At 46.7% G+C, this 19585-nt stretch overlaps 1 protein-coding gene across 2 annotated transcripts in view; it reads right to left on the reverse strand.

The window, feature by feature from the left end:
* CUL9 (cullin 9) overlaps positions 1–19585 on the reverse strand; it is an 89373-nt gene that overhangs the window by 40569 nt on the left and 29219 nt on the right. For both annotated transcript variants that reach the window (XM_077485469.1, XM_077485468.1), the window contains exons 8-23: positions 13650–13830; positions 13311–13518; positions 13034–13224; positions 11951–12174; positions 10585–10822; positions 9448–9553; positions 9083–9310; positions 7497–7587; positions 4624–4795; positions 4436–4541; positions 3663–3758; positions 3393–3568; positions 2486–2619; positions 2204–2389; positions 1870–1976; positions 1589–1771 (exon numbers count right to left, since the gene is read on the reverse strand). In XM_077485469.1, coding sequence (XP_077341595.1) covers positions 1589–1771; positions 1870–1976; positions 2204–2389; positions 2486–2619; positions 3393–3568; positions 3663–3758; positions 4436–4541; positions 4624–4795; positions 7497–7587; positions 9083–9310; positions 9448–9553; positions 10585–10822; positions 11951–12174; positions 13034–13224; positions 13311–13518; positions 13650–13830 — 2627 coding nt within the window. The remainder of the gene's footprint in view (positions 1–1588; positions 1772–1869; positions 1977–2203; positions 2390–2485; positions 2620–3392; positions 3569–3662; positions 3759–4435; positions 4542–4623; positions 4796–7496; positions 7588–9082; positions 9311–9447; positions 9554–10584; positions 10823–11950; positions 12175–13033; positions 13225–13310; positions 13519–13649; positions 13831–19585) is intronic.

Consider the following 19585-nt stretch of genomic DNA (forward strand, 5'->3'; position numbering starts at 1 on the left):
GTCCCCATTCATACACTAGGGCCAATTTTGGACAGAAGCCAGTTAATCTACCTCCATGTCTTTGGTTTGTGGGAGGAAACCGGGAGTACCCGGCGGAAACCCACGCAGGCACAGGGAGAACATGCAAACTCCAGGCAGGTATAGTCATGGTTGGGATTTGAACCACTGACCCTTCTTACTGCTAGGTGAGCGTGCTACCCACTACACCACTGTGCCGCCCAAATTTGAAGGGCACAGTGAGGCTGCATTTGGTGGGCACAGTGAGGCTGCATTTGGTGGGCACAGTGAGGCTGCATTTGATGGGCACTGGTGAGGCTGCATTGAGCTCTTGCATCAAGTCTGCAGTCTCTGTCCATCTCCTGTAGCATGTGTGCAGTCTCTGAGGGAGTCTGGAGAGGTGTCAAAAGTGGGAGCACCGCCGGGATGGGGGTCATGGGGGAAGTCTGACTTGTGTGGACTGTGGATAGGAGACTATAGGTTAAAACCTCCAAGCTGGAGCCGACTGACTAAGCCCTGCACAGTGCACCTGAGAGGAGGTCAGTGAAAGCACCGCCAGGCCAGTCGGGGGTCACTGATGTAAGGGGGGAGTGAATATGATAATGTAAGGGGCACTGATCTAAAGGGTTTCCTCCTTATATTAGTAACCCACCCCCCTTACCTTAGAGTATTCTTTCTGCAGAAGGTGGTTCCCCCCCCCCACGTTCTGAGTTTCTGGGGTCCCCATTGATGATTGATCACTTACCACTATTAACTGGAATTTGAATATATATATATATATATATATATATATATATATATATATATATATATATATATATATAAAGCCTATGTGATTTCATATCTATATCTAATACTCTCTTCATCAAATGTGCTTTAAATGTATGGTTTTTCCCCTTTCATGAACAAGAAAATAATGCCGTTATGCTGTTGGGCTGGTATAATAATGCTGTGAGGCTGGTATGAAATTTTTTCCAGGGCTGGTTTTGAAAGCATGGGCGTCCGCAAGGTTACTCAGGTGGCTGCGTACCATGCACATATAGCCTAGAGAATGTACATCTTTTTACATTGCAATACATCTGTTGTTGCCATATTTTTATCTTTATGAAAACAGCCAATACAGTGACAATATGAGATCAAAATATGGCCACAACAGATGTATTGCAATGTAAAGAGATGTACATTCTCTAGGCTATATGGGTATGGAACACAGCCGCCAGAGTAACTTCTAATACAAAGTGAAGATGAATTATCTGTTATATAACACATATGTATTACCAGTGTAAAGATTTTCATGATATTGTCGAAAAGGGGGCGGAGCATGAGTGGCCTTGAAATGATGCCCCCCCTTGGAAAAAGTTCTGCGGACGCCCATGGGGGGGAGCTGTACCATATACAAACACATGGAGGGGGGGGGCAGTACCATAAATTGAGAAGGTTGGGGCTCTGTAGCATATACACAAAAGTGAGGGAACTGCAACATATATTGACAGAGGGGCAGCTGTTTTATAATTCACCACTGTGGGGAGCTGTACCATAAGCAAAAACATGGGGGGGGGGGGGGGGGGGGAAGAGACTGCGGGACACTCACATGTAATGCTGTCAGGAATGAAAGCTGTAACAGGCCTTGGCAGAATCCTTGCTGTAAAGAGAGTAAAAATCGCGTCTGCTGACCAAACATCTCCTCCATGGCTCGTCTGAGAGCCATATATATGGAACAGAAGCGAGGCACCAGATCCGCATCATTCCACGACCTCTCCAGAAAGCGTTGCACCTAGTACACAAGCAAAGTTACACCTGGACAGCCCCAGATCCCTTTCCCCCCCCCCCCCCCCTTTCCTGAAAGCACTGCACCTACTGAGAGCCACTTACCTGCTGCTGAACCACCCCCTGCCAGCACTGAGCCATCTCAGCCATACTTCCCATCCCACAGCTGAAGGTGCTTATGGGCGCACTGGTGGAGCTGCGGTTCTTCCCATCTGTAGGAGGTGACAAAAGTTAGCAGGGTACAAGTCTGCTGTGTCATCTTTTCTTTTACATGGAGAACCTACCCACCCCACTCCATATAAATCAAAACATTATTTCCAGTTACAATCATAGGGTCCAAAGGCCCAGAATCCTACAAATAGTGGCTGTCAGGAAGACATGGAGTCTGGCATGGGTCTCGGGAGGACATCAGGTAGTACACCATGTGCAGTGAACTCACTAGTTTTACTGGGTGGTTTCAGCGCAGTGGTGTCCGGTGGGCTGGTGTCCACATGGACTAGGAGATGGGTCAATCTCCGCACTCGAGAATTAAAGACGGACAATCGTGACTTGGGTTGCCGAGATCCCCGACTGATCTCCAGGTAACGTGTGAGGAGCCACCCAAGTGGACTCACCCCTCCAGAATCTGGAAGAGAGAAAAAATAAATAAAAAAAAATATTCGCCATGCCATTACCAGACCTGGAGACAAACACTGGAGTTTTCTCCCAGTATTCCCTGTACCTGGGGTAGTAATACTCTGCACCAGAGGAGAGATCAGCGCCTCCCAGCACGTTCGGCCCAGAGCCTGAGCTGCCTCATCATCGGGAAGAAAACGGTCTGCAAACTCCTGCTCATGTGACAATGCCCGGTTCAGCCTGCAACACAAATACCAACATGAGTGCTAAACCACAACAATCCTAAACAGAGACCATATTGTAATATCACAACACAGCAGTCAAAACACACTATGTGGAAAAAAAATCATCACTGCAACAGTACAATGACAATAAATCATAAATCATAAGCTGGATAAAGACAAGTCCACTCCACCCACTCCAGGATTCAGTAGATCTCATGCCAGGATTATGAATGGAGAAGACCAGAGAATGTTCAGGTACATTAGAGGAGTACAGAGGAGACCAAACTCCAATCACATATATCCATACAACACACAGCTGACAAATCACAAATGGGGGGGGGGGGGGGGAGCAGGGGAAGGTCCAGAGAATCAAAACAGTATACCTAATACAGGCTTGTCTTCTCCTGGCGGGTTTCCCTGCTTTCCGCCACCCCCCCCCGCGATGGGATTCCCCTGTAAACACTGTCTGTGTCGATGGGGAAATCATGCAAATATCTTTCCTACAGCTCGTGTTTGGAAGAAAGACATTTGCACAGTCTATAGGGGTTTGGGGGAGTCTCCAATATTACAGGACACAATATTGGGGTGGGAAATTTATAGAATTATAGTCAATATATTGGTGTCTCTGGTATTGCAGATGGTATATCAGGTTTGTTGGGGGGGGGCGGGGGGTGTCTAGTTTTACAGACAATAAATCAATTAAGGGAGTGGGGGGTGTCTTGTGCCAGTAATAGCACATAGTCTACAAGTTTATATCCAGTTAGTGGTTATGAAAGCAGCATGGCTCACCGGCTGAAGAGCTGCAGCAGGTTCTCTTTCTTGTCACGGATCTCCTGCCCCCAGCTATGTGCTCTGCTGGTGTAGAATAAGAAGGTTCTTCTACAAAGTTGCTCCTTAAACACTGGCCAGAAAGTTGGCTTGGGCCCTAGTATCTCAAGGCCCCGCACACGCGTGTCAATACCACCCTGCACATGTTAAAGAAAAGCGAGACATTATAACTTTTACTCCCAGTAACACACTCTCCTCATTGCCACTGGTCACACCATACACATGCTTTACCTGCTGACATCGCTTTATCTTAACCTGAATGATGGGCCAGAAACGAGTGACATTTTCCACGAGAAGTACGCGTCCGGCTGTGCTGGCGATGTTCACCTGGTTACAAATAACACAGCCATGATTACCACATTGCCGCGTAACTCCACCATCTAAAGTTGAAACCAAACCTGGAAAATCAGATGCTTAGTTTCCGAGGTTTCCAAGTTGAAAGGATTTCAGTATTACCAGCAGTATACCTGGATTATGGCTGGAGGAAAGGTGGCAAAAATAAGACACAGAGATGCAGTTCCCATACTAATTTTACAACATCCTAAATATCCGATCATTGCTGGTCCCTTGTGTCGCCCCGTACACAGGGGACCTCCTGCTGTCTTGCCAGAGGGAGATCCTCTGAGCCTCGACTACTCTTGCAAACTTTTTTAAAGCCAGGTTCACACATGTGCGGGGCCATGCTCCCCCCGTTTGCTCGGGCATGACAGCCCATTTATTTGAATGGATTGCCATGCCCCGTGAAACGCAGGAAAGTCGCCCTTGCACTACTTTGGAAATCGCAGCCCGCACGGAAACCTGCAAGTACAGCAAGGTTGCCAGTGTATGTGCGATTCCCAGTGTGGGGTGACATGCCATTAGGATTAATGGCCCTGTGTTTCACTCTGGGGGTGGTTGCAGCTGCAGGAATTTGTGCTGGTCCCACAGCGGCACCACCAGCACAGGTGTGAATCTAGCCTAAGGGCTTTGTCCCTTGCCCTTAAAGTTCAGAATGTATCACTTACCGCGTTCAGCTCCGTGTTAATGTTCGCTGGGTTCTCTCCTCCCATAACCACCACTCGGGCTGGCATATAACTAGAGTCCTCACTGGCTACAACAATCGTTAGCTGCCTGCAGGGGGCACAAACACATTCAGCATTCTGGCATGCAAAAAATGTCCGACACAGAAAATACCTTCCCCATTCGCACTCACCGGATCACCACCCCTCGGTGCATGTAGACGTTGATATAATGGGATCCAGTGCTTCCGCTCGACTCCCAGTATGATTTTGGGTTTCCATCTGTCAGTTTGTTGGCACGGTGAGGATTGGAGGAGACTTCCATCTTCTCCCAACACTTGTCCTCCTTGACTTCCACACTAGATCCTACACACAGAAAGGACAAGTCACTGTGAGCCATTAAACAGATTTAGCAGTAAAAACACAACCCATGATGGTATATAATTTTCAACCATCTATAAGACCCCCAAATCCCTCCTCTATACTTAAAAGCATTTAAAAAGATCAAGATCTGTGTTTCTGAATGCTTTTGACCTTCAAAAAAGGTAATCGATGGATTGCATTGATGGTTTCCAAGTAAACCAGAAGTGCTTTCCGGGTTACTATTACAAACAGCCGATCAAAGCTGATCTTGGCTTTGCTCGGCTGTCCGGCTCTGTCGGTTGGTAGCCTGGGTCTCCGGATGGGATGGGATGGGAGAACCACTATAAAACGATGCTAAAAAACCCTGCACCTGCAGGCATCATCACTGTATGAGGGGAGGTCAATAAGTTCTTACACTCACCATGATCTAGGGATCTGAAATTTTGCAGATTTATAGGTGGATATCTTACACCCCTGTTGTGAATTCATGAAGAAATTTAACATTTAAATGTAATTTACATTTAATATTCACTGGCAGAGATGAGAGATTTCAGTAGGCCTCAAAAAGTGGATGAACTATAATTTTGATATTATTGAACCGTTACCCTTTTGGAGACCTTTTACATGATCTCACACTTGCACCATGCATGAATACATATTTTTCCATTCACGAAGATCCCTACTCCTTGGAACTCGGAGGTCACACAAAGTAATTCCTCTGTAAGAGAATCCATGTTGAAAGCCACGGCAGGCATCTTAACAATCCTGGTAACCAACAATCCAGACTAGTAGCCATTTGGAATGGGTAAATATGCCTTGTTCATTAAATCTTCTCTTCAATATTAATGTATTGAATATTCTACTATTGAAAATCGTTCTCCCGAATCAATAACCGTCTTTTAGATTTTTTTTCTCTAAAATTTAATTTTTCACTATAAATTTTTTTTGCAAAGTTGCCAATTTTATTGACAAACATCTAATTTATTTCAGATTGTTAACCACTTACTTACCTGCAGTATAGCAACAGTTGGACGTGTGAAATACAGACGTTCTGTTTAATTGTCAATTATCCAAAGGTTATTGATTCTACCAAGAAGTGATAATGGTGATAAGTTCAAAGTACTGGACGCCCATTTTGTGGGCGTTTCCATTAATTGTCAAGGCGTTCATGTGACGCAATCGATATTTTAATTTCATGTAAATATTTGTCTTTTGTCAACCAATAAATGTAACTATTTTGTATGATCACTTGTCTCTGAATAAGTTTCACATGAATAGACTGTGTCATATAGATTGATTTTGTATCTTAAAAATATCTTCGTTAAAAATTAATTAATACTGTGCGGGAAAATTTCCTTAAAAAGCACAACACCGTTTTCACACTGCTTGCGTTTTTCAGGCGCTACAGCACTAAAAATAGTGCCTGAATAGCGCCTGGAAAAAAATGGGCTCCATTCACTCCAGTGTGAAAGCCTGGGGGCTTTCACACTGGAGCGGTGCGCTGGCAGAGCATCACAAAAAGTCCTACCAGCAGCTTCTTTGGAGCGGTGAACTCATCGATCCTCCGCCGCTGCTACCCATTGAAATCAATGGACGCTTGCAGGGTTTAAAACCGCCCCACTAGCGGCCGAATATCGACACTAAAGCGGTGCTAAAAATAGTGCCGCTTTACTGCTGATGCCCTAGGCAGCTCGGTGTGAAAGGGTTCTTAGTAATATGCATGCCAATTTCTTGTTTTGTAGATCGTGGTGAATTATAGTTGGAGCCAAGAAAAATGGAGTAGGTGTCATGCCAGTCAAAGTTGAATACGAGCCGTGATTAGGTTCCTCCATCTTCAAGAGAAAACTGCCAAAATAATCCACAAAAGATGTCAACTGTGTATGGAGAGGATTGTCCCTCCAGCTGGGTATATCTGTGATCCTGAGACTAAAGAAACGAGTAAAACATGGAAACATGCTTGATCACCCACCCCAAAAAAGGCTAAGGTGTAACAGTCATCCAGCAATGGTCATGTTGTCAGTGTTTTGGGATTGCAATGGTAGAATACTGACATTTTACTTACAAAAGGGGCTACAATAGCAGGATCATAATACGAAAGCTACGGGATACTAGCAAAGAAAAAAAAAAAAAAACACACGACAAGGTTTCCTATCAAAAGGTGTGTTGCTGCTAGCTGACAATGCACTTGCACATTGAGCTGCAGAAACTGTCACTTTTGTTTGTAATTGTGGCTATAAATCTCTGCCCGATCCACCTTACTTACCTGACCCATTTGGACTTCTTCCGGTTCCAAATCTGAAGAAACATATACAGGGATGTATGATGAGGCAGTCATTACTGAAGATGATAGCTTGTTTTCCTCCAAATCAGCATACTTCTATGCAGATGGTATTAAAGGTCTGTTCCACAGATGTGAGAAGTGTGTAACCATTGAAGGTGGATATTTAGAGATGGAAGAGAATCAGTAGACAAAATTTCAGATCCCTAGCACATCTGCATCATGGTGAGGTTAAGAATTTATTGGCCTCCCCTGGTATAACCACCATAAGTCAAGCGACGTACGGGTATGTTGCTGGATGGGAAGTGGTTAAAGAAAGGTCCAAATAGACAGATGCATGGCCTGGTGTCAAGAGGACAATGATTTGGCAGCGTTTGGGTTGAGCGTGGAATGGTGGGGAAGAATCTCGGGATACCAAACACTCACCTTGACAAAGGTTTCTCAGAAAGACATCAAAGAATGGGATGTTGACCTGTTGCTGGCTGCGTCTGTGCTCTTCGATCTGTGTCAGAACCATCTGAGGGGGGACAATAAAAAAAAAAAAAAAAAAGTTTTCACCATAAACCACAACGGAAAGACGCCGTATCTTAAAACGGCACAGATACAACTATTAGGTAGGTGACAGCACAGATTCAGAGTCTTGGTACACACACCCTCCTTTATCCACTTGCCGACCGCAGCAGTTTGCAAGAGGTTTACCAGAATTATGAAAGTGATCTGAGCGGCCCATGAGCCACTAGAACACTTGCAAAAGTGGCGGAAGGGGACTTTTTTTGTTTTTTGTTTTTAAAGCAAAAAAAAAAAAAAAAAAAAAAGGGATTTTAATCTTTTGCTTTTAAAAAGTAAAACATTAGAAATTTGGGGTCTTTTTGACCTCTCCATAAAGAGGACCTGTAATCTTTATTTCTATTACAAGGGATGTTTACATTCCTTGTATTAGGAATAAAAATGATAAAAGTAAAATTAAAAATGGGACAGTGCCAATTTATTTATTTTTTTAATTAACGTGCCCCCCATCCCTCCGTGCTCGCATGCAGAAGCGAATACGTAGGTCGAGCTCACATATGTAAATGGTGTTCACATCACACGTGAGGTATCACTGCGAACACTGGAGCAGGAGCAAGAATTCTAGCGCTAGACCTCCTCTGTAAGGGCCCTTTCACACATACAGACCGTTCAGGTCTGCCTGTCAGTTTTTCAGGCAGACCTGAGCGGATGCTCCTTTCACCTCTATGGAGTGCTGGGTGTCAGAGGTGACATGTCCACTGACATCCGATCCGATAAATGCACATGGATGGAAACCCTATTCTCCCATCCGTCTGGCGGATCAGATGAAACTGGACAGGTGTCCGTTTTCATCCGATCCCCCATAGAGGAGAGCGGAGATCTGACAGGTCTGTCCCTGCAGAGTGAGCGGAGACGGACCTGTCATCCGCCGGCTCAGCGGGGATCAAAGGAGAGATCCCTACTGACCAAGCCAAGTCCATCAAAATGGAAAGCCACGTGTGAAAGGGGCCTTACTCTAAAAGTTAACCTGTAAAAAAAAATTCAAACATCGTCTATGGAAACTTTTAAACTACTGTAGTTTGTCGCAAATCTAAAAGCGTGTGCAATTTTAAAGGCGTGACATGTTAGGCATCCATTTAATTGGCGTAAAATCTTTCATAATTTACAAAAAAATAAATAAAAAATGTGGGTATATATTGTGTTTTGTTAATTCATTAAAGTAATTTTTCCCCAAAAAATTGTGTTAAAAAAAATAAATAAATAAATTTGCACCCATCTCTAGGGTTTGTACTAAAAATAAATAAATAAAAGGGGTAAGATCAGATATGTTTGTGGAGTTATACGTCGTTTTCTAGAAAAAAATACTGATTTAAACTTGGAAACAAAAAGTGACAGAAAAGGCTTGATCTTCAAGTGGTTAAACACAGCATGCACTGACAGAAACATGTACTCCGTCACCTTATAGTCAAGCCAAGAGCAGCACAGTAAGCAGATCGTAGGCTCACCTGGATGCAGCCAGCCAGAATGCTGGTGGCCATCTTCTGGTAAAGGCTGGAGTATTTCTCACAGTCACTCAGGAGGTCTCTCAGCTCTGGGGCCTGAATAAGGCCTGTGCTGTGCTTCTCCAGCACTTTACTCAGCGTGTCTTTGGCACCCAGCCGGCACATAACAACTGCACAGTCCTTGTTTGTAGAGGCCAGACGGTGGAGAAAGCTGACCACTTCCTGGAGAACCTAAACCAAACGAGTAAAGAGAGATGATGTATGGTATTGATGGATCAACCGTAGAACGACTCTCCAACAAAGCAAGACCAGCCCGACTGTCATCCGGCCTCTGAGAACACCGCCTGTGTGGCCGTCCCCATCCTCACCTCCTGATCACTGCTGGTGCTTCCCAGGGAGGTCAGACAAGGCTCAATACTCTTGTGCCAAGGAAGTGTATCCTCCTGATAGAAATCCAGGGACTTGTTCAGAATCCTGAGAATAGACAATAGTATGAAAATCCCAAAACAAATAATATATACGAGAGAGAGAGAGAGGAGAGAGAGGAGAGAGAGGGGAGAGAGAGAGAAGAGAGAGGGGAGAGGGGAGAGGGGAGAGGGGAGAGGGGAGAGGGGAGAGGGGAGAGGGGAGAGGGGAGAGGGGAGAGGGGAGAGGGGAGAGGGGAGAGGGGAGAGGGGAGAGGAGAGAGAGAGAGAGAGAGAGAGAGAGAGAGAGAGAGAGAGAGAGAGAGAGATCCTAATAAAGCTCTTCATAACACAGAAACTATATGGCCCATGGGGTCTTTTAACAGCACAAAGCCATGGATATTAATATTCCTTCCAATGTGGTAAGCGTCTTGAGGACAGGGACAGATGTAAATGTGTAATATATATCTGCGTAAATTGACAGCGCTATACAAGTACCTATAATAGATATTACACCCCACAAATAATCTTATGACCTCATATGGGACATATACACATTTTCAAAATTCAATGCTTCCTCCTCAGTGCTTGAAACTGTTGTAGTTCCAAATATTTGTGACAAATTATTAGTTTATCGATTTTTTTTTTTTTTTACGGAAAAATATGCAAACTACACTAAAGTTAAATTTAGTACACACAAATGCAATATACACACACACACACACACACAACTCAATTTTTGTGGTAAAATATAAAAAATAGATGAAATTATGCAAAAAGGGAAACCTGTCACGACAGCTTTGCTTGGCCCAGATGAGGTTCCCCTCCAGCACTAGAGGATGCCACTAAAACTCCCCTAGAAGTAGTACCGTTTATGGCAAGACATCTGTAAAATCAGTGCCCTCAGCTGTACACACAGCCCACAAACCAGTATGAGTCCGCTCGCCTCAACGCGTACATGTAGAAACCATACCTGTGCAATTGGTACTTTCACCTGCACATGCAGTGCCCACACTTGTACATGCAGCACCTTCACGGCGGGCTGTCATCCATAAACACAAAGCTCTTACATGCGCACACCTGCATGTGCATTGCTCTTACCTGTACACACACAGCTGCAGACGTTTCTCACCCCTCAGCTGCTCTAGACAGGAGAGGAGCTGCAGGTAGAAATTGTGGTCGGTTAGAAGTTGAGGAACATCACAACGTAGCGAGGAGACATCTTCACAGACACATCTTTCCAGAGAGGGGAGAATTTCCCGACACATCCGAATGTCTTTCAGACCACTCAGCAAAGATGAGAGATCCATTTCCTGGACAGCGAGCCCTGGAGTAGACTCTGCAAGAGATAAAAAAAAGGTACACACCACTGAGCACCCTTCCGCTAGAGACGGGGGCCGCCGCTGGGCACCCTTCCGCTAGAGACGGGCCCCCCCGCTGGGCACCCTTCCGCTAGAGATGGGCCCCCCCTCTGGGCACCCTTCCGCTAGAGACGGGCCCCCCCCGCTGGGCACCCTTCCGCTAGAGACGGGCCCCCCCCGCTGGGCACCCTTCCGCTAGAGACGGCCCCCCCCCGCTGGGCACCCTTCCGCTAGAGACGGGCCCCCCCGCTGGGCACCCTTCCGCTAGAGACGGGCCCCCCCCGCTGGGCACCCTTCCGCTAGAGACGGGCCCCCCCCGCTGGGCACCCTTCCGCTAGAGACGGGCCCCCCCCGCTGGGCACCCTTCCGCTAGAGACGGGCCCCCCCCGCTGGGCACCCTTCCGCTAGAGACGGGCCCCCCCCGCTGGGCACCCTTCCGCTAGAGACGGGCCCCCCCCGCTGGGCACCCTTCCGCTAGAGACGGGCCCCCCCCGCTGGGCACCCTTCCGCTAGAGACGGGCCCCCCCCGCTGGGCACCCTTCCGCTAGAGACGGCCCCCCCGCTGGGCACCCTTCCGCTAGAGACGGCCCCCCCGCTGGGCACCCTTCCGCTAGAGACGGCCCCCCCGCTGGGCACCCTTCCGCTAGAGACGGGCCCCCCCCCGCTGGGCACCCTTCCGCTAGAGACGGGCCCCCCCCCGCTGGGCACCCTTCCGCTAGAGACGGGCCCCCCCCGCTGGGCACCCTTCCGCTAGAGACGGGCCCCCCCCCGCTGGGCACCCTTCCGCTAGAGACGGGCCCCCCCCGCTGGGCACCCTTCCGCTAGAGACGGGGGCCCCCCCGCTGGGCACCCTTCCGCTAGAGACGGGGGCCCCCCCGCTGGGCACCCTTCCGCTAGAGACGGGGCCCCCCCGCTGGGCACCCTTCCGCTAGAGACGAGGCCCCCCCGCTGGGCACCCTTCCGCTAGAGAAAAGACACAGATGAGCAATATCCGCTAGAGACGGGGCACAGCTGAGAAAAGATGCTCGGATTGCTATCATTGCAAACTCCCATCTCTCTCTACAAAGCATTGTACATCAACAAATGAGATCACACGCAATTCTCACCTTTACTTTCAGCACTAACTTTCTCTTTGCTGTTCTTCAGGAGGTCACTCAGCTGTTTCTGCATTAAGTCATCCAGCCTCGCATACATGGAATTGCTGGAGTCCTCAGAGAAGATCTGGAGGAATGTGGACAACTCCAAACTAGACAACTGCTCAGACAAACCCTTATGGTTCTCCATAAGCATCCGGATGACCAGGATGCCATTGAGCACAGAGGAGAAACACCTGCCAGACAATAGACAGAGGGGAGGTCATCATTATTATACAGGATTTATATGGCGCCAACAGTTTGCGCAGCGCTTTACAACAGGAGGGCAGACAGTAGTTACAATTCAATGAGAGGAATCAGAGGGCCCTGCTCATTAGAGCATTATAAGCTGTATTAAAAAAATAAAATAAAAAAAAGGGGGGGGGGGGTTCATACTGAAACAGGAGCTGTACAAAGAATAAGGAAAGAGTGTTACTGACACAGGTAAAGTACGCAGGACTGAGAAAAGTCATACTAAAACAGATTTAGTACACAGAACAGAGGACAATAAAGGGCGGCACAGTGGTGTAGTGGTTAGCACTCTCACCTAGCAGTAGAAAGGGTCGCTGGTTCAAATCCCAACCATGACACTACCTGCATGGAGTTTGCATGTTCTCCCTGTGCCTGCGTGGGTTTCCTCTGGGTACCTCCCACACTCCAAAAACATGCAGGTAGGTTAATTGGCTTCTGTCCAAAATTGGCCCTAGGATTGTGGGCTCCTTGAGGGTAGGGACCAATGTGAGTGTACAATGTACAGGGATAGGGACAATTGTAGACACTCGGGTTGAACTGGATGGACTGGTGTCTTTATTCAATCTTACTAACTATGTAACAATCCTGACATACAAGACAGAGAAAGAACCATATTCATAAAGGTGCAGTACAGCGAAAGGGTCCTACTGACACAGATGCTGTACACAGGACAGAAGGGTCATACCATCACCGGTGCTGTACACAGGATAGATGAAGGGTCATTCTGAATGAAGGCCATCCGCCCACATATACAGATCTTATACACACACACACTAAATGACAAACAATATGCATCATCCTCACCCCTCCACACTTGTCATCTTGGCAATGGCACCAGGGATGGCCCTCAGGAGACTGCTGGAGCTGCCACTGGCCGCAGATCCAATACTGGAGAAGATCTCTTTGATCACCTGAGCATCCCCTGGATTTAGGATGTTACGTTTAAAGGACCCCAGAGGATCAGAACCATCCACACCAGTCAGCACCTTCAGGACCTGCCAGGAGTAAACAATGTTATCAGATGGAGGCGACAGTAGACACTTAGAATATGTTTAGGTTGGACTATTAAAGCTCCGCTTACCGCAAGTCCTATATGCTGGATGGCAGCAGAGGAGTTATGTTCCTGCATACACCCCAGCACAGCTCTCACCCCTCCTTCTGTGGCAAAGAGGACACGCCAGTCATACTTCAACATGACCAGGTATGTCAGCTGCAGACACATCACCACCAACAGCTTGTCCTTCGACTGCGATGTCTGAAGTTCCACCAGAAGCTTTACAATCTTGTCCCTAAATATCACAATATTTATTAAATCGATAATTGCATGCAAAAAGTGTAATTTGCTTGTGCCTTTCATTCTTGTGTGTTGAAGAAAAAGAGAAAATAAAAGTTTGACAGTTTGAGGTTTTGTAGTTAGTACCTGCATGACGTACGCCCCTCCGCCTTGATACCATGACCTTCTTCGCCAAGCTGTTGCTCCATGATCTGAACAATGAAGCCCAGGGCCCCGGCCCCACAAACATTCCGTTTCACCTTGTCCAACATCTCTGCCAACAACTCCAAACAAACTCTGGGTGAAGAGCCCCAGAAAGTGCCAATTCCTAGAAGAGCATGAATAATATGTGAGCAAGATCTCCCAACATCACTCTGCAGCAGCATAGATGGAATGGATGGACCACAATAAATCAGCAGTTTATCTGCTATGGCTTATGCGCTCTTATTGGCTTACCCCTGAAAAATAGGATTGTTGTCAGTGTTAATTTTGCCAGAAAATTTCGATTTAGTTTTAGTCTAAGCTCCTGTACACACGGTCGGCAATTCCGACAGAAAAGGTCCGATCAGATTATATTGTTGGAAAAGCCGATCGTGTGTGGGCTCTATTGGACTTTTTCCATCAGAAATTCCGACGGAAAAAATTTGAGAGCTATTGGCTGCTAGCCTGAACGTAGTCCCGTTATAACGAACGAAAGTCATCACATTCCCAACGATTGGATTTTCCGACAACTTTGTCCGACCGTGCGTATGCAAACACCATTTTCGGAGCAAAATTTCCAAAGGATTTTGTGGTCGGAATGTCCGACCGTGTCTACGGGGGCTTAGTCTTTGGATTAAAAAGGCATTTTAGTTTTAGTGCCATCTTAGTCTTCTGTAATTGTTTTAGCTTTAGTTGTATTTAGTCGACTAAATCGCCAGTACATTTTAGTCGACTAAAACTCATTTTAGTAATCTAAAAAATTGAATGGGTTCAATTAAATTATATTGCATTAGTTAACATTTCTCTTTTTTCATTTCTCATATCATCTCTCAATATCCAAAATCATTATATACTGCTGGAGTGAAAAATCTCATATTTTGATAACGCCTCAAGGACCTCTGAGGGAAGGCGAAACGCATTGACATTTTCTGGTTTGACGTTACTTCCGGTCTGTGGTTCGCATGCTGTGAACGGCTGCTTCCTGTATCTACAGCTCTATATCCATGCCCGTTTTTAACCGTCTTTTTATAAGTACCGATCCCTATGCGCATTAAATAAATTTTTATAACAGTACTTCACTCTTAGTCCATCCTCTTCATTTCTGGGTGCCTGTATATCCTGTTGAGAGCCTCCTATTGGCATCTATCATATGATGTTTACACCGATCCGCCATCTGATGTTTTGACACCAATCCACGTGTGTGGGACACCATTTACAAGCCTGAAGTGACCCCTGGACTGCCAAGCTGGGGGGGGGGGGGGGGGTCATCCTGTTCTGGCGAGTGGGGATGCAAAAGGGGGTGTCACCATACTCCCGCAAGTTTGTGAAGCATTTTTTGCACCTACTTCATTGTGGACTAACACTTCAGTTGCATTTATTTGGACTTTTTTGTTGATTTCACTTGTATTGTGTGTTGCGAGCACTGTATTTTTTTTTTATCCAGTGTATCTGTGTGTCCGTACATCCGGTATGGGCAAGCAGATGCACCGTCAGGAACAATCAATGAACTACCACGGCGCTCCAATCGGCCAGCAGCTGAAGCATTGGGAACATTACATGCTCCACCCTAAAAACAGGTGGAACATGTAACATGCTCCCAAAGTTGAATTTATCCTTTAACATGTCAGAAGGAACCATCTGAATTTCGATCAGTCTACTATGGGCAGGCTGGTTGTACTGAAGTCAATCCATCAAATCGACTTCAGCATAGCCAGCCTGTCTGGTTTCTTTTCAACCAATTGCTGCCGGCAGCTATAGCCACCAGCAGTGTGATCATTGTATTTTGATTGAGGGGAAGGCTTCCCGTCGGCAGAACGCAAAAAGAACAAATCAGGGTTCATGTGGGAATCAAGCATATTTTTCTCCCTCAAACCGTGGTTGAAGGAAAGAAATTTGCATATTGTATAGCCTGCTTTATAGTCAAAGATACCTTCAGGTGATTGGGCAGGTTTTTATTTTTATTTTTTAGCAAGTATTGAGAGGCTAACAGAGAGGGGAGGGTCTTTTGTCAAATACTTCAAGAACAGGATTTACAAGCAAGTCAAAAATACTAGAACGTCTCGAATACAGGACACCCCAGATGTTTTGGAACTACATTTCCCATGTTGCTCATACACTCTGCAGTGAGCATCATGGGAAATGTAGTTCCAAAACATCTGGGCTGCCAAGGTTCACCATCACTGGTCTACGATGACTGGGACATCCAAAAGCCACACAGCTGAGGGGCAGGCAATAATGCCAATAAAGGGGACATGTAGGTAAGCATCTTTGATGTTCACAGAAGCCAGAAAATACCCCGAAGAGACGTGATGTCGGCTTTGGTAGAGTCCGTGAGAAATTTCTACACCTGAATGAAGACATTAAAAGGGATTTGAGATCCAAAACGGGAAAAAAGCGCATTCTTTAGGCATGAATGCAGTGATAAGATTGTAGTAAAATCCTGGAAGTGTTGTGTCCCAGGATTTTTAAGGGCAATGACAGTTTGATCCAAAAGACCCGAGAAGGCTTGATGAAGATCTGCTAACCTGTGCAGTGACACAAGAAGGTGGGAGGTGAGAAATACTCAGGTTTGTAGCCCTGGAGCTAACAGCTTCTGCACCAAATATCAGAGACGCAAGCTGTTGAAGTGTCTGTAAGAGGTAACAAATGTCCCCCCACTACGGAAAATAGAGGTGCACCTTCATGCAGAGGAAAGGTTGTCTCAGGATCTGGTAGACCGAGTGTCGGGTCTTTTGGGTGGATGGGGAAGTCAAGCATGGAGGGTCTTGACAAGGAGATTGAAAGGGGTAGAGAAACTTGAAGGAAAAATGGAATTACGTACCGGTAATGTCCTTTTCCAGGAGTCTTTCAGGACAGCCACCTTTGAGAGACACTGGCTCCTCCCCTCTTAGGAAACACCGCTTTCATTTTCATGATTTAAGCCTCCTCCTCCCTTCGTTCCTCAGTTCTTCCAGAGTACCTCCGGCCAACTGGGGAGACACAAGAACACGTCAAATAAACAAACCTTTAAGTCTTACCTGACGGCCTCATGTAATGAGTTCCCGATGATCTGCAAAAAACTTGGGTGGGAACCGGTGCTGTCCTGAAAGACTCCTGGAAAAGGACATTACCGGTACGTAATTCCATTTTTCCCCAATCGTCTTTCAGGACAGCCACCTTTGAGAGGATAAGCGAGTACCCTGTCTTAGGGTGGGACCTACTGCTTGCAGCACCTTGTGACCAAAGGGCTTGGTCTTTGGCTGAGAGAAGATCCAATCTATAGTGCTTCACGAACGTAGAAAACTTGAACCACGTTGCGGCTCTACAGATCTGTTCAGGAGACACACCAGCCCACATTGTCTGCGGAGTTGCCGCTGTCCTGGCTGAGTGTGCTTTAATTCTAACTGGAGGCTTTAATACCCCAACCGCGCAAGTCTGCCCAATGGCTGACCTTAATCATCTGGTTAGCGTACGTCTAAAGGCTTTGGAACCCTTCCTAGCCCCTGGAAGTAACACCAAAGGTAAATCAGACTTCCTGAACTGGCTTTGTGTAACCAAAATAATGAAGGACACGTCCAAGAAGATGTGTCCTGTTCGCTCACTGGTTTTGAACGAAAAATAGGCAGCATAATCTCTCGGACTCTCTGAGGATTAGAGACTACCATTAGGTAAAAAGGCCAGAATGATCTTAAAAACTGAATGGTCTGGAAAGGGAGTGCCTTAACAGAAAGGGTTTCGAGTTTACTCACTTTCCTTGCCGCAGTGATCGCCACAAAAAACACAGTTTTGAGAGTGATCAACCATAACCAGCCAGATTCCAATTGCTGAAAAAGGTTCCTTTGTGGGAACCTGTAAAACTAATGAGTGACCCCGACTGGGAAGGGGGCGACCAAAGGCTTGGTCTTTGCCTACTTAAGGCTCTAGGAACCTTACTATACCAAGGTCTGATGTTAGATGTCCTTCCAGGAATACGCTAAAAGCGAAAACCTGACTCTTCAATGTTTATGGGGCTAAACCTTTATCTGCCCCTGACTGCAGGAACTCTAGAACGGCTACAAGGCTGTGCACATTGAAGGAGTTCTCTGAGCATCAGCTGTTGAACCGTCTCCATACCTTCAAGAAAATGGTCTGAGTTTCTATTTACCTGCAATTCAGAAGAGTGGCTATTAAACAGTCTGAGACCTCTTTGCCCTTCAGCAATTCCTTCTCAGTAGCCAAGCTGCAAGAATCCACCTGGGGACCGCAGACTGGACCCTGGGAGAAGGGACACTCCTAGACCGGGAAAACCCGGGGGGGGGGGGTTCTACTGACAGGCCCTTCAGAATGGAGAACCACGGCCTCCTGGGCCCAAGAGGTGTGATTAGAAAATAGGTAGTAAACTCCACCTGAAAACTTCCCTGACCCTGCAGGAATCAGAACGGGAGGGGAGAAAGCATAGCACTTAGAGAAACCCTAACTCTGTGCTTTAGTGTGTCTGCTCCCGACCTCCCATCTCCCCTGTTCATGGAACAGGAGATGGCTTCCTTTGCGTTTTCCCTTGAGAAAAAGAGAGGTCTATGCAAGGAATCCCCCAACTCTGGGTGATCCATTCGAAGAACCTCCTGCTTGAGAACCTGGTTGCTCTGAGGAAATCTAATATCAGGATTTGCTCTCCTTCAAGACAGATCACTGAAAAGACAGGATTTTAATATTCGGCCCATCTGAGGATGGCCTTCGCCAGGACCCATAAGGATCCGCTCCAGGAGTCCCCGTCCTGTCGACGCAAGCCACTGCCAAGGGATTGTTTCCATGACTCTTACACGAAGTCTCCAGAGAACTCTGAGAGGTCCTGAGAACCAGATCTACTGTTCTCAACTCCCTCCAATTTGAGGATCTCTTAGATTCCTTCCTGTACCAAACAGGAGTCTAGGTGTGTACCCTTCTAGGTCTTGTAACAAACGTGCTCCCTTTCCCAAAGGGACCTCTTTACCTGAGTTGGAACCAAAGAGTCCCAAGACCCCTGACTGTGGTCCCAAAGCTTCAAGATGAATAGTTTACAGAGGACGGTAACATGACCCCGTCCACTGAACTGCTAGGAGCGTGGCTGTCAGTAAACTCAACCTGCCTAACTGAGTTTTTGACAGTTGCCCTGGAGAAACAACAGTGCTCTGTCTATCTTCTGGATCTTCTCCAAGGAGGGAAGACCTTTTGTTCTGTTGAGCCCAGCACCTACCCCAGGAAGGTGACCCCCTGGTAAGGAATTTAAGTTGGGTTTCTCTAGGTTCAGAGGCCAACCCAGGCTCACTAACAGGTCTTTTGTTACCTGTTGATCCCAAATCGACTGCGTCAGAGAAGGTACAAACCGGAGAAGATCTTCAGGACACACGATCACCGAGACTCCCCTGAGACGCAGGAATGCCAGAACTTCTACCATCACTTTGGTGAAGATAGGAGGAGGAAAGGGATAGCCCAAAAGGGAAGTGCTTTGAACTGAATGTGTAGCACCCCTACAGAAGTTATCACTGCCAGCCTAAGGAAACGCTGGTGGTTCTCTGCAATGGGAATATGCAGGTATGCATCCATACTATCCATGCCCTGAAACAGTTTTGGTGGAAGAGGTGCCCTCACCCAGTGACCAAAACCAACGAAAGCCATCTGTAGGTGACTAAGACACACAGACGTTTCAGGTTCAGGATGAGCCTGAACTTTTTTCCCAAAGGCTTGTGAACCACAAAAAAATGTGAGAATAGGAGCCCTTTCTATATATCCTGCTGGGACCTGTATTACCACTTCCTGTTCCTCTAACTCCTGAAGAGGAAAGAAGGGCACATTTTGGCAGCTCAGTGACAAGGAGTCTCAAAAGAGGAGAGTTCTGAAAACTCCAAACGGTAACCTCTTACGATGATCCCCAACACAAACTGATT

The sequence above is a fragment of the Lithobates pipiens genome, unplaced genomic scaffold, assembly GCF_037356315.1.
Source record: "Lithobates pipiens isolate NorthernLeopardFrog02 unplaced genomic scaffold, aLitPip1_a1.2 Scaffold_18, whole genome shotgun sequence".
NCBI classification, from domain to species: domain Eukaryota; kingdom Metazoa; phylum Chordata; class Amphibia; order Anura; family Ranidae; genus Lithobates; species Lithobates pipiens.